At 40.6% G+C, this 16,219-nt stretch overlaps 1 protein-coding gene across 1 annotated transcript in view; it reads left to right on the top strand.

Annotated features, from left to right (window-relative positions):
* The window catches only part of LOC147711447 (calmodulin-binding transcription activator 1-like), a 1,194,547-nt gene extending 1,180,534 nt beyond the window's left edge, over window positions 1–14,013 (top strand). The window contains exon 19 of the mRNA XM_086919489.1: window positions 10,261–14,013. Coding sequence (XP_086775615.1) covers window positions 10,261–10,293 — 33 coding nt within the window. The 3' untranslated portion in view covers window positions 10,294–14,013. The remainder of the gene's footprint in view (window positions 1–10,260) is intronic.
* Window positions 14,014–16,219: the final 2,206 nt, after the last annotated feature.

Genomic DNA, 16,219 nt, shown 5'->3' with positions numbered 1-16,219 from the left:
CACATGTCAGCTTTCAGTATGGTTTCCCTATTGTCACTCAGAACAAACCACTACTTTTTCATCATACAATATAAGTTGTAAACATTTAGTCTTTTTCCTTTTCAAGGTTTATTCTTGTAGTCTTGCACATCAGTTCTCAACAGCCACAGCCAACACGTGTTTCATCGCGTAAGGGGTGTAGTCCCCCGACTGATTCAAGGCTGTATAGGTATAAACATACAAGATGCCTATGTACCTATTGTATCATGAACTTATTCACATAAGATATATGGTGCATATAAGACGTTAAACAATTGATAGTTTCACACAAGGTTCAGCCAACCAAAATAAATTCCGTTTACGTTAGCATACCAATTCGTGCTCTGTGTACAAACTCATAACCTCTCAAATAGAGGTGGACTATAACCTGAATTCGATGGAGAGAAAAAATTAAGTAATACAGTCATATGCCATCTAGCAAAGTGCTATCTTATCGCCCAGGAGTTCAAAAAACTTGTGGCACCTCATGGGTCTTGAAAATGGTGATTCATTCTCAACGACAATAGTGCTCAATAAGACTCAGACATACTGTGTCTGCAAAACCACCAGTTTAAAGTGGTGACGTGACAATCGTGAAACAACGTGAAGCGTAAAAGAAAGGAAAGATAACCATATTCAAAGACCTAGATTCTCCAAAAAAGAATCTCGGTAATGTAAAAAACAAAAGTAGAACACACTTTGAGTCAGTCTGCTTTAAACTTATAATTTTAGAAACATATAATCTGTACAAAAGTATTGGAGCTCTTATCACCTTCTTGATATGTGGTGATAATACCGGACCACAATGGGTTTCTGGTCTGAGACTGAAACGTTGACAGCAATTCCACTTTTTAAAATTGTAATCATCAACGAGGAATAGATCTATTATTGAGAGATTTGCTCTATGAACTCTTTCCCTTCCAAGACTGGATGAATCATACATTTGTCATACTGTTTTCATAAGCCATATTAATTACAATTGGAAAAGAGAAATGATGATCCTTGCTGGTCGTGTACCATATGGATATGTATTCATTTTCATCATAAACTAAATCTTTGAAAGTAATGTACTGATTTCATACCTGTGCACCTATTGGTTCTTTTTTGTGTTCTCTTTTGTTTTGTTCCTTTCTACAAAATGTATCTTTATTAGCCTCATGTGGTTGATTCTATTTATCTCTTTTGATTAGACAGACAAACGATATAACAGTGACTGTAGGGTAATTGATGTAAATGATCCCCTTGTTTGCCATTTACCCCAGTTAGTCTGATACCCAAGCTTACAAGGGGTTATTGTGTTGGCCTTCTTTCTTCCTAGTCATGCTATATCAGGCAATTGCCTTACGTTTGAACTCATGCTCACCAGATATTGGAACTATTTTGGCTTTAGGAAAAGCTACTTTGGGGGTTTCTGCTCATTATTTCTCATAAGTCACAGGACGGAATTAATTTGCAGGATATATAGCTTCGCTAAACAAATAAAAAAGGTAAATGGAAGGTTAGCAATGCATTTCAACTTTCTGACACGGATGGTAAAAAAAGAACACTTTCGCAAAGACAGTACTGCTCTCTGAGCATTAATCAGCAAACCTGCAAAACTCACCCTTGTTGTCCCATCCTTGATGTATTTGTAAACAAATCGAGAGGGACACTTTAATGTCACAGACTAGGGTTCAATCAAAACCGAAAGAACTGTGTGTCCTTTGACCTACCAATCTGATAAATCTTCTTCACTCAAACAGTACGTCCATCACTCTGACACAGTTCTAATTGCAAAAGCAGTATACCGACACACAGACAATAGTGAAATTATAATATATAGATTTATTAAAATAATTTTAAAAAGTGGCGAATCAAAAACACCAAAACATGTATGCATATACAATTCATCTATCCATAGAGCAAATGATTACACAATAGATCAAGAGATAAAAAGGAAAGTAGAGAAGGGGAAAAGATAAAAAGAGAGCATGACGAGACAGTACACTGTGTCTTTAAAAAAACCATATCCATGTTCATATGGCCTTTAGGCTGAGGCCTGATATTCCAGAAACCAGTCAATATCTAGTATAACAGCCCGTATTATGTAGCAAGAGCATCAACGCGTTTCGATGGTGTTTTCTGATCAGACCATCTTTATCAACACATACAGTATTACTCTCTGACGTTGTATACAAAGAAAATCTTATGCTTATGAAAAAACAGAAGACTCCAATGAATCTACTCGAGTGCGTCTAGTCCCTTCTTCAGGAAAAAGGAAACGCCCCTTGCATATAACAGAAAGCTGTATACGAAGATCAATCCGCTGAAGTGTGCCATATAAATATATAGCGAAGAGCATCACACTAGCTTCCCCGCTCGTCCTTTAAATCTTGGACTCTCAACGGTATCCAACAGATGCCGGTGTGTTATAGACTAAGCAAGTAGTCCTTCCAGATAGGATAGGGCTTCATATACATTCACAGTCACTGTTGAACAATTACTGTTGAACAAGGTACCTTAAACGCCCTTCCTTCAATTGGGCCTATGGAGACTTGATCCGAGGCTGCTCTGCGTCCGTCTTATTGAATTATTCTAAATGTAAGCATATAGTACTGCATCCTCCCTAGTATGCCAAAAAGGTATTGCAAATGCAAAGCAAAAAGGGGCATATTAACATGGGCTTTATCTCTGCTTTTTTGGCTTAAAATACCAAAAAACTGAGATAAAACTATCGCCCTATTTACAAGAGGGTGCTAACATGCATAATCATATGTTAGCACCGTTTTTTCCGAAGCCTCCCCTTGCATCTCTAATGAGATGCAAAGTGGACATCACTGGGTGTACCCCAAATGGACTACCTTGTGAAATATCTCTTGTGTTCACATCGCGATATTTACGAGGCAACCCATAGGATTTTAGCACACATTAGATTTTGGCGAAAACTGCGTTTTTTGCCAAAAACGAACATGTGTTAAAATCCTGACTTACCTATGATTTACATAGGAGGAGGATTATGCTGATGCGACCACAGGATCATATCAGCAAGGTTACCGCCGCTTTGCAGGGAACATTGCTGGAAAGCCAGCGATATTCCCTGCAAAACGGCGATAACCTCGATATCTCTGGAATTTTGGGGCGATAAATTCCAGAGATAGCCTGCGATAAGACATTTATCACTAAGCACGGCCAGCGATAATTATTGCTGGCCGTTGACAATATCCCTCAAGATAAATGTAGTGGTGCAGTGATTGCACCATATTCATATCTGAATCCCATGAGAGCCTGGATATCTAAGACGTAACAGCAACAGGACCAGACAACATAAAATTACATTTGAAATAGAGGCAACTCCTCTGTTAAGGCAGAGGAACGTCGCATCAGGTACACACAGAATAATAAAATGGTCATTACCATACCATTTTATTATTCTTTGTGCCGCTGACCACACTAACATAAGTGTGATAGGGGAGGGTGCAAACAGATTCCTGCGTATTGCAGGATGACTGCTTCAAGTGCGCATGACAGATTGGCCGACTGCCTACAGCTGGCCAATCTGTCATGCACACTTTAGAGCCTCCAAACCCAGTGCTGTAAAACAGCCATTTTGTAAGCACAGGCCCCCAATCAGGGGAGTAGCCAGAACATTTAAATACCCACCCCCCACTTTGGACCCAAGCTGTGATTGCACCCAGCAATTGAGGCATGTTTGCCAGAACCTCCATAGAAGAGCTCCCGTGTGTCTTCCATTCAAGAATTGATCTGGTCATCCTTTCACCCTTCCATCCCCTTGCTGATATCCACTATTTCACCTTCACATTTTCTCAACCATTCTTTCATTCATCCATCATTTAATCATTGGCAACTCCATCCATCTATAACAGACATCCATCATCCATATTTGCATCATTTTTTCACCCATCCATCTACACATCCATTATTTGACTTATCCATCCATCAATAAAGCCTTTCATACATCAATTGATATTGTTGCCCATTCAGTCATACATCCATCCTCTCAAATTACCAATTATTCTGCCATCCTTAAACCCACCCACCCATCCTCTCAGATGTCTATTTACTCTGCTATCTATCCATCCTCATTCATCTAACCTTTCACATACCCATCCATTCTCGTACCCACTCACCGTTTCACCCACACATCCATCCTTCACCCACCAATCTTTCTTTTGTATTATTCATCCACCCTTTCACCTACTCTTCCTTTCATTCTTTCAGCCACACATCCTTTGATCCACTCATCTATGTATCCTTTCATCATCCTTTCGCTCAATTATATTTCCATCCTTTCAACTACTCATCCATTCACCCTTTCACCCACTCAGCTGTTCTTTCACTTTCTCATGCATCCACTCATCCCTCCTCCTTTCCCATCAGCCTTTCTTTCTTCCTTTTAGCGATAATTATAAGCTTTTATCTGACAAGTCACAGCTAAAAGAGGCACATAAAAAACCCTACCTCCGCTGTAGCTGGTAAAGTGGGGGCTTCACGGCGCCCCTGCCCCCTGGGCCTCAAAATGAGCACTAGGTTAGACTGTTCCAACCAATCATGGAGCTGTTAAGGAGCTCCAGGAATGGCTTGATTTGAAAGTAGGAAGTAAACCGTCTTCCTTTCCTGCTCATCGTCTTCGGGAAGGGCAACAGGCAACATATCGGTGAGTTTTACAGGGCTGCGCGCCCCACCTATTTTAAAAGTTGCTAGCCATCCCTGATTTAAAAGCAAGGCCAGACTTAAAACCAAAATCAGCCCTGAATAAAATGTTCAAAGCAGCCACGCCCAGCAGGAAGATGTTATCTCATTAGGGAGTGGGGGCTCTCTTTAAGTCATGGCAGCCCACAGTGCTCTTAAAGCAGCCCACTAACCTGAAGCCCACCAAGAAAATTATACCGGCCAGTCTAGCTCCGTTTGAAACCCTTGAAGGTCAGGTTACTCCAGGTAGTAGAAGTGGTTTATTGGAATAGCAAAGTGGTGCTTTGGCCCAATCATTTCTCATGTTAAGATTTAGTATATACCCCAAAAGCACGGCAATGCCAGAAAGGTGATATATAGTTGTCATAAGACAATTTACAAAACAAATGGTCATGATCATAGGATGAACCTGCATACATTCATAAAAATTCTGAAATTTAAAAATATAGAGAATGCCTGAAAATGTGTTCCAGGAAAACGGTTTGCTAATACTGAAACTCAACACAAGAATTACTGAGACACGCAGGTAAAATTCTACACTTTGGCCAAGTGAGTGTTACAAGCACTTTGAAACAACCTATGGTCAAAATTCAAACTCAGTCATATATTCCAGGAGCCTCACACATAGCAGAGGTCTTTTCAGCTGAATATTGCCAAAGCATTGAGCTGTGTGCCCTTCACTTAAAGAACATTCTTGTTTAGTTGACAGTTGAAAATACATCATTTACGTATGTTCATATTCAGAATGTGTTAGAAATGGGATTTCCGGTTGGCTAGGGCATGCGCATAAGCAAGGCAGAAACCACCACTCTAGTCAGGGCAAGAAGTTACACGCTGAAGATAACCCCTGCTCACCCCATTGGGAGCTTGGCAGAGCATCAGGCTTATCCCAGAGGCAATGTGTAAAGCGTTTGTGCAACACACACACACACAGCAGCGACACACTAGGCACACCACAAAAGAAACTCCACACAAGCTTATATAAAAAAATAGCCTTTGTATTACTCAGAAAACACATTAGAACACAATCACATGTATACACTATGCCACCTGGCATTAGATAATACTTTACAGTGATTATATACACTTACAGGGCCAATCGGGCCACTGTCATAACCATTAAAACCTGCAATGTACAGTTAGAGTAACCAACCAGTAATGACTGATAAAGGTCCTCTTAGCACCACACATTAGTGCAGTGTACCCCACAAGTCTTACCTGCTGCTTGTGAAGTAATCTCGCAGAGACGACATGAGCTATCGCCCCCGCACCCACTTTACCCCAGCTAAGGCGTGTACACAAACCAGGATGGAGATGGGCTCGGGGAAGGAAGCTAAAGATGACGGGGATGATGTCCACAAGACCAGCAGTGGACCTCCCTCTGTTAGGGGCTTGGCCGTTAACACCGGCTGGTAGGGAAGACAAGGGAAACCCTGTTATAATGGGCACAGACAAACCCTTCTCTTATATACCTCTTACACACATGCGGAAACAGTGCTTACCTTGCAATTGGAAACACCACTTGTGGAGAAGTCATCAGCATCAATGAAGCATGAAGCAGCGCCTCTGCGGGGTGTACAGGGAAACAGAAAATAGTATTCCAGTACGGTGCAGTGCAAGTAATAAGCGCTCCAGCGCGGTCGCAAGCAGAACAAACAATAGCTCTCCAGCGCGATCTCAGGCAAAACAAACAGTAGTGCTCCAGCGCGGTCTCAGGTCAAAACAAACAATAGTGCTCCAGCGCGGCCTGGCGAAAGCAAACATAAGAGCTCCAGCGCGGTGTCAGGCAAAAAGCCATAAAACAATTCCTGGAGTAAAGGTAAGTACTCAGGATAATGCGGTTGTACAACCCAGCGCTCCCACACTACGATGGGGAACCCACACTATCTCAATGCAGTGCGCACTAGCAGGGAAGCAGGAGTGATGCTGCAAGAGAAACGGGGCGGCTTCAGCGCGGCCTAAGGATACCTGAAGTAGACGTCTGATGCAGGAAGCGGCGTCCGTATACAGGGTGAAGGCGTCAATCCAAAGCGCTGAGCCGGCGGGAACCGCAGCAGTTTATGCGGTTTCCCCCGGAAGCACTTTGGGACGTAGCGAAGGTTTCCGGTAGCGGGGAACTGGACTGCTAACTGCCTGCAACGTGGAAGTGAGGAACACTCGTTTCCGCATGGTCGAAGAAGCACGCACGCTGCAGTCACTCGGAAGGCAGGTACCCCACTGAAACCATGATAATTAGGCATAATATTATTAGGCATACATCCTAAATTAGCAACAGTGCACCTTAATCACTGATAAGGTGCAAACATCTCCTAGTTGCCTTACCTCCTACCAAAACATAGCAGCGAATCTTAGGCCGACTGACCTAGTCCTTGGGGGCCTTTCTTGGGCTTCCTCCCAACGCCGTTCATCCCAAAATTCAGGGCTTTCTCGACTCCATGTTTCCTCTAACACGGGTCCTTCAAACTGGCCCCCCTAGCTGCCGATGCAGCCAAAACAACATGCGCAATGCAAGGGGGGCAGGGGTGCAACTCACCAATGTCTCCAAACAGGAATGCCCCCGATGTTGCAGCTGCCCTCAATCCGGTGGCGCAGCTGTGACTGAAATCACAGGAGCCCCGCCCACAATCAGGCAGCAGTCACCTGGCTTCCAGCGACCTTGGCGAAGCAATCACAAGGCGCTGGGAATCAGGGGCCCCCTCCTCGCTCAGAAGGGGCAAAAGTGAAGCACTCCTTACGTGCTTTCAAGGGGCAGGACCCCCTTTCTTCCGGGGTACCCTGAAGCAGTGTTCCCCATACGTCTGCTCAGTTGCTCCTGCTGGCCCCGCCCACAATCAAGCAACAGCTACCTGACTTCCGGTTTCAATGATCTTAGAGCGAAATCTCTGTTGATTCTGCAGTCCCCTCTCCTCGGGCACAGGTAATGTCAGAAGAGTGAAGATCATGTGCTTTAGAAGAGTGGCACAGCCCTGAGGATCATAACCACGGCAAAGGTGCTCCTCAGGCTCCAGGCTTCAGGCCACACCAGGCAGAGCTGGGCACAGGCAGGCCAGCACGTAGGGACTCCCAGGAGACAGCAGCTGGTTCCCATGGTGGTTCTTCCTTACACCCAGCAGTCCTTCAGCTCCAAGCAGGTAACCAACCACATGGGGTCACAGCCTCAATATTTATACTGCCAATGTCTTTGTTCTCACACTGGTACAGGGCTATGTGCTTGGTCTAAATCAGTTCTGGGGGCACCTAAAATATATATTTACAGTGCACCATAACCTCCTTTGTTAGTGTAGGCTCCGGTCCCAGACACACCACACTGGGGCAGAGCCAGCATTGTGGAAGGCAGGCACAGTCCTATTCAGGTCCAGGTGCTTCTCCTCCCACTACTCGAAATGCTGATCGACCTATTCAACTTAGCTCTGACTCACCCAGTCCCTCTGAAGCCACTGCACCTCCCTAGCCCCTGTCATCCAGAGCCAGACATGCAATACACAACAGGCAGGCACAAAGACACATAGCACACAGAAATGCCCACTGCTAAAAGTGGAATTTCTAAAATAGTGATAATAAATTTGCGAACACCATTACGCAGCATTTATTACCACTATTCCAAACATAGCAAACTTGATCACGCTACTCCTCTCCTATCAGGAATTACCACTGAAACACATATCAGGGAATCCCAATGCATTCCTATAAGAGGGTAATCTCACAGTAGTGAGAAATCAAAATGGCTGTTTGTCACTGCCAGGACATGCCACAAAGTTAAGGCACATGCCCTACCTTTTACCTACAGCGCACCCTCTCCATAGGGCTAGATAGGGCCCACTTTAGGGGTGACTGATATGTCGTAAAAGGGGAGTCACAGACGTGGCAACCACTTTATGTGCTACATCACAGCACCAGTAAACTCTGCACACAGGCCCTGCGATGGCAGAGGCCTGAGACAGGTTTGAAAGGCTACTTTGGTGGGTGGCGCAAGCAGCACTGCAAGCCCACCAGTAGCATTTAATTTTCTGGCCCCGGGCATATGAGATACCACTTAACAGGGGACTGATAGGTAAATTAAATACGCCAAATAGGTGTAGACCAATTTTACCACGTTTATCATAGAGAGCACATGCACTTTACACTGGACAGCAGTGATAAATTAACCAGAGTACTAAAACCACCAACACCAGGTCAGAAAAACTTCCAGGAGGAAGGCAGAAAGTTCAGGGATTACCCTGCAAAAAGGGCCAAGTCTAACAGTATGTGTGTTTTACAGATTCCTGTATATTATGGTGAGAATAGTGCCAAATTATTTTTATCAAAGCAATGTACAACCTCACTGCTACCGCTGTTAATGAGGAAAAGCCCCATGTGTCTCAATAGAGATGATCTAAGCTGTAAATAAATGGATTATGTAAACAGACAACGTTAAATATCCATTTACCACTTTCAAACTTTAACAATTAGGACAAAATATATCAACTGATACATCACTTGTAGGCTTTTATAGAAATAATTGTAAAGAAAAAAAACAAGAAATTACACTTAATAGTCATAATGCTACGTGTTCTTAAAGCCCCAAAATATTGTCTATGATGTTCATGTGTTCTGCACGTTTGTAAAACATATTTGAAATAATGCAATACATATGTTAGACATCATATAATAATAGAGTACCTTATTCATGGGTATGTCACTTTATCTCTTTGCTGAGGATATTGGTCACAGATATTGGTGTTTTTTGGCATAGGTGAAAACTATGGAGTGCTTTCGGGCTTTGACTCTATTCTTGTACTCAGGTCATATTGAATGATGTTTCAATACCACTTCAGTTCTTAAATATCTGGACGTTGTAACACCCGAGAAACTTTGAGCAAAGGATATTTACTGAACACATGTAAAATTACCCTATTATTATATGAAGTCTAATATATGTATGGTATGGTTTCTAGCTCTGAGGACGTCTGTTAAAAGATGAAACACGTGTTGGCTAGGGACAGAGAAATCATTAATTAAAAAAGTGTTACCACTAATCAAGGCTTGGACTATTGTTTTTGGTGCTTGAGCGTTTTGTTTTTAAGTTTGGAAGACTTACTATTGTGGATTGTTTGATGGCCATTCCACCCCTCTGGGAGCACTGGATAGTTTCTTGAAGGCTGTAATACAGATTGTCACATAAATTAAAAGAGATGTGCACCTGCAGATAAGTTTCTAGCCATCACAATTGTATTATTGTTTTTAAAATAATGGTCTCTATATTGAGACTTGAATGTTTGTCAAGTATCAGTATCAGTTGTTCAACTAATTGGGGGGTGGGGGGGAATCATCAGGATTACACTGAAACCATAGAAAGAAATTACATTTTTTTATGTATTACTCCGGATGTAAACATGTGGGTAAGGCCGAAGTAGGATCACTCTTTTTTGTAGAACTTGCATGATTAAAACTGCATCCTGAGCGATGTAGTCTGGCTCATGAATTCAATTCAGCATGCAGATGTTGCTTCCTCGCCAATGTTCTACGACTTTTGTAGAGCTTAAGTAGTATTCAGTCCTTCTTTTTTCTTTTCAGAGTGAAAGAATTGAAAAAGGACAAGGAACTTGAAGACATACAGCAGCATCCCTTAGCAATGTGACATTGCTCGAAAGACTGTTTTCATTTTCTGTTTTTAGCAGAGACATGCAACTACAACAAAAACAAAAAACAAAAAAACTGCAGTTTTCAGAAGATCATCTGCAGGATTTTAACAGTAATCCTTTTGGTCATTGCATTTGCACTTTCATGGACTACTTTAATTTGTTCAGCAAGACATCTTGGAACTCAAATCTTCTGTTGAATGGAATAGGCACAGGGAAAGATCGTGCCTGGAGGATTTCATGAGCGGCTTCTTTCTTCCTGAAATATAGCAGTCTATTTGAATTAGGGCTGGATTCAAACAACATGTGGATCTGTACAAATATACCAAAAATACCAAGAAAAAAGTAGGACTAACCAAGCGATGCAAGAATGCCAGTCCTGCAGCTGCCAACCTGTTCCAAGAAGCAGTGCCATTGGGATTCCACAAGAGTGAGGAGAGGTGGTGGGCTCTGATAATCTATGTACTTTGTTAGGGAGGGGGAGAGATATAAGAGGGATCAATGTAATATTTGTTTTTTTATTTGCATCATTGTTATTTCATTCATTACCTCTTCTCTGCCGTTTTAATGCAACGTTTTAAAGATTCAAACTGCTGTTTTTTTAAACAATTCTTCATGAAATAGAATGCTCAATTCGTCGGGCGTTGAAACAGTAGTTGCATGGGAAGAGTAGAAACATAGCAACTTTTTTAATAGTGTCATATTTTTATTTTCGAGGTACTAAACAAATGTGTCGAATCTCATATAAGTTTTTGCTCATATCATGCACTTTAATTTCTTTAAAGATGTATTTATTTGTGTTCACATCTAAAAAAATTATTTTCATAAATACTGTTCAAACTTTTTTATTATGAAGGTTATGTATGTTGGTCCCAGCATTAGCTGAACTCAGTGAGCTACTAAAACAGAAGGAAGCATGCTTTGCTGCCTGTACAGTCATTTTTGATTGGTTGAGTCTATGCCTATTTCCTGAGTCAACCAATTCAAATGGATGATGCATGCTTGCTGGTGTTACAGTAGATAACTGGTCGAGCCCACTGTGTAACAAATATGGTGTTTCTCAGTGTGTGATTAAACAAGTCTTAATACAGATATACTGTAGTGGATTTTAAAATGCAAGGCAAAATCTAATGTCTTCAACCTCATGTAAAGTCCAACAAGAATTGTATTACCACATTCTGGCAAGGCCATATTTTACTTTTTAAATAGTTTGTCTGACTCAAACAATACTAGTTTTAATGTCCACATATGTGTGTCTGGGTAGGTATTCTCTGATGAACGCGCAGCAAGAGTTATTACCATTTAATGACGATTGCACATTCACAGAGGCTAACTTCCCGATATTGTTTTATATTCCACCTAAGGATGGTGTGGTGCTGAATACTAGCTGATGGGTTCCCTGGTTTGGCTTCCTCCTTGAAATGAGAGGTTTCTGTAAATATAAAGAGTGGACAAGGAAAACGAGAAACAGTATTTAAAAGATGGTATATTGATTGACAACTAAATATTTTATTCACAAAAGGGTCAATAACTAGGCGAGCTACAATTAATATTTGTATAGTTTTGTCTGAATGAGCCAGAGAAGTATGGATGTATTGTTTGTAAATAATGTATATATTAAAAAATAAGAGATATGTGCATGAATTCATGAAAAAAGAACTGAAAAAAGCAGAGCATTAGTGGCTACGGTCTATAAAAAACAAAAGTTTATTTCACTATAAGAGTACTTTATTTTAAATGTTCTTTAGAAGAACATTTTGCTAAAGCATGACTAAACTGCGAAAAACGAGCTACTGTATTTAGACTAGGAAAAAAAGCAGAGTAACATTACTAAAAAGAATATGTTTACATTTAATTTTTGGCTACCAGAAGTTTTTTTTTCAATTTTATTTAACATTTTATTTTTTTGCCAATGGTGCCAAGTAATGTGAATGCTATAATGCTTAAGAAAATTAAGTTACATTTGCAAAGCAGATAATCATAGGAAAGAGAATATATAGCGTAAACACCATACATTCAGTCCAATAAATTACACGTAGAATGAGACTAGAACAGTAAAAGAAGGAAAGTAGGAAAGCAGAAAATATGTTTTGCATTTTCGAATCTACTTACTGGAAGTGAGAAAATGTTATGACAATTGCACACATAAAAAGAAGTGTGAATTAAACCGTTCTTGTAGGGGTGCCATGGTATATTGATATTTCTGCATACAAATGAGCCAAAGAAAAGTATTCCTTTTTTATTTTAATAGAAACGTATTTTAAGTGGCATACTTAATCTTTAGAGAGTAATTACTTTCCAGATGCTGGTATCAACTGAAATTATGAGGTTGAATTATGCACCTGAATGAACAGATAACCATTGTTTAGATGAGTTCTCCTGAAAATGTCACGCACTAGTTTAAGAACGGATGGAGTTTATTCATATTTTATACACATGATTGATGCTAAGCCCAGAGTATGCTAATGCAGGAAATATATGTAAACTGATCTCCTCCTGCTATGTATAGGTAAACACAACATTCACTTTAAACACTGAGCTCGGTACTCTTGTTGCCTTTTCTGTATTTATACCTGTTTTTATTTCCTTTGGTCACACATGTACAGTTTAGAAGTAAGCCCTGAAGTCTTTTCTTACTGTTTATCTTCAGATCTCGCACAATGCCAGTATTACAGACTGTACATTTGAAAACTGATTGCATTATGATCTTTTAGATGGGACATTGAATGTTCCGAAACAGAATGTATTTTAATATTAACTTACAGAGAAGGGGAAAAAGAAACATATCAAATTCCTTTTTTTGGGATAAGTGAACATTGCTCTGTATTATGAACACTGGAAGAACTTATGAAATTTTGTTAGCTTGAAAATGTAAATGTTTTTTCCATTTTTCATGATCAATGTATCTACTTTGTTTCGCTAACAAGAGTAATGAACTCAGTTGTGTCCACTGTATATTTGTACTAACAGAGTTTTTTTGTTGTGCATTATGTTGACATATTATCAGGTTCACTAATGTGCTGAGCCACTTCACCTTGCTTTACCTTTTTGCATTCCTTTATCTGTGAAGCTAGCATATTTCAGGATCTACAGTGCTACCAGAGTAGTACACCAGTATATCACTGCCCACTGGTGAGTTGCAGTCTGCGCTCCCACTGAACTTGAGCTGTACCGATAGATCTTTCTGCAAATGTGGATCTTGCTTATGAATGTAAGATACTTAAACACCGCTTTATTTTTTGGAAAAACATAAAATTTACTTCCCAAGTGCCAGGAGCCGGTCTAGCATCAAAGTGAACAGCTGACATTATTCTGTCTCTTTAAATGTCCAATTCCTTCATATGTGATTCCATTGGAAATAGTCTATGCTGTGTGAAAGAAATAGAGGATATAACGTGGAACCCCTACTTGGTTGCACGATAAAGGCGGTTCCACACAGAAGTCGGTGCCCAAATGGGGGAGGGGTCCCCAAGTCTTGCATGTAAAACTAGTGTAGATGTCTCTTTTTTTTGTAAGTTTTATTTTTGTAATTGTGCATGACAAGCATCACTGAATCAATGGATCTGTCAAAGAGCTCAGCTGCTGGAACCATGCAAAATGTTTTGAATTGCCCTTAACATATGGAAAATGTTTTCTGAATGCTTTATATTCTTTCTGCTGTAAATTAAAAACAAAGAAAACGTCTTCATATTAGGCGTCATTTTTTTAAAGTGTATTTTTTTAAAAAGCTTTACTTAAAAATCGAATCATTTTACATTCACCATGAAGAAAGAACTTTGGATTAAGAAATATTATTCATGAATTTAAACATGTTATATAGATATTTTTCCAAGTAGTGTATTCTCAAGAAGCTTAGGGTGCAAAAATCAGGGGTGTAAACATCAGCCATTATGATGCAGAAGAAGATGGAACATAGTAGGTAAAATGGAAATGTTCATGTGAACAAAACCAAGCGACCTGTGTTCTAGTCGACATAAGACATATGTTTGCATAATAATGAGAATCTACTAAAATTACGTAAATGTTGTATCATGTAGGCTATCAAACCTATATTGACATGTGAGACGTATGTTTGCATAAAAATTAAAATCTACTAAAAGTGTGTCATCTCCATGAACCGAAACATGGAACATTATTCAGGTAATTTTTTTATAAGGCAATAAACAATGTATATGATTTTGATCAACGGTTACTTTGATCAAAATATAGCTCAGGACAAAATTAGGATTCCCTACAGTTATGAATATAATAATGTGATAATTTCATCATTAACCTTTGTAATGTCAGATAGAAGGGTGCCTGATAGACTGTTAACCTACCTCTTGGAAAATGGACATTCATCAGCAACATAGACAAACACTTGTAATAGGCCCTACTAGTAATGTGATACCCACTAATTAATGTGGTTGTAAACCTCACCACATAAACATGTGGAAATGTTCCAGGGAAACTGTCAGTAAACATCCTAGGCAATAGTTGCTGGCCTTACATCTAAGAAGTTATTTGTAAATTGTGTGTTATATAGTGAAAAATAATCTCTCTTTTTTTAACATGAAAGGGAGTAGAAACATAATAGATGGTCAATGATGTTACTGCCAGAATGAAGACCTAGCGTGGTGATGCATAATAGGGGTGTTGGTGTCTCTATCAAATCTGTTTAACACATGGGATTACATAAACCCACCTTTACTATTTTTGTTACTAGTACTATACGAAAACCACATATTGTGCACTATAATCAAAAAAAGAAAACACTTAAGGGCCGATTCTGATGTCGGACGGACCGGAGTCCATCCGACATCGGGTGGGAACTGTAACCGAACGACCTCCTGTCGTTGGTTACATTCTTGATAGTAGGATGCGACTGAACCCTGTTCGGTCGCATGCCTATACCTTTCAATGGGAGCATGCATTCTGAATGGAATGCATGCTTTCATTAAAAGAGCTGAGTTGCAGTTCATCCCTGCACCCTGAGGCAGGCATCCCAAGGTGCCCACCACCAAGTGCAGCAATCAACAGAGGGGCACCATAGTTGACCCCTAGGCAACCCTTCAGCCGCCTTGCACCCATGGGGGCCCTGATGAGGGCCCCCAAAACTGTTTCTCAATGCCTTTCTGTTCTGGAAAGGCCAGCACAAAAAGGCAGTGGGAAATTGCCATCGTACTCCCTTGGCCGGAAAGAGCCAGCTGGGGTAGTACTTAAGGATTTTCCAATGGCGGACAGGCGCTCCAAGCCCGTCTGAAGCCATCGGGAAATCCAAGTCAGATTCCCTTCCGTCTGAGCCCATCGGAATGGCTCAGTTGGAAAGGAATCCAAACTGGCAAGTCTGATGTGGTCTGAATGGCTCCGACTTTCCTTACTGCATCAGAATCGGCCCCTTAGTCCGTCTTGAGGCTGCCTGTATTCTACATTTCTTTGATGAAAAGGTTCTTTTGACTGTCCGCTGCCAACCAATAAAGCTTATTTGCTTGCCCTATCTTGAATGTACAATGCATCAGTTTAGAATATATTCATTCATTTTTCCAGGAAACTCTCCTCATAAGCTCTACACCAAGTATGACTCCCAATAGAGTTCTACGAGAAAAAAGGGCCAGATCAGCACAAAAGGTGACTTCATGTGCAAGGCAGGTCTACCCTGAATCTCTTTCTTATTTACAGCACACAGGCACTTGTTCTGATCTTGGCCCCTTGTATATATCTCTGCCCTGTATGAACTTATGTAGTGTTGATGTTTTATTGTACTCTATGAAACTCAAACAGTGTTAGGTTTATTCTATTCTAAGCCTGCTAGAAAAGTATCAATACTGCCATTTCTTGAGAATCTTGAAAGAAAAGATGTTGCTGTCTATGGGGCTTATTCTAGGAAAGGAAGATCCAATCTCAACTAAAGATCT

This window comes from Lissotriton vulgaris, chromosome 5, assembly GCF_964263255.1.
Source record: "Lissotriton vulgaris chromosome 5, aLisVul1.2, whole genome shotgun sequence".
NCBI classification, from domain to species: Eukaryota; Metazoa; Chordata; class Amphibia; order Caudata; family Salamandridae; genus Lissotriton; species Lissotriton vulgaris.
Note: the sequence above shows the minus strand (reverse complement) of the source record. Positions and strands in the feature narration are given on the sequence as shown.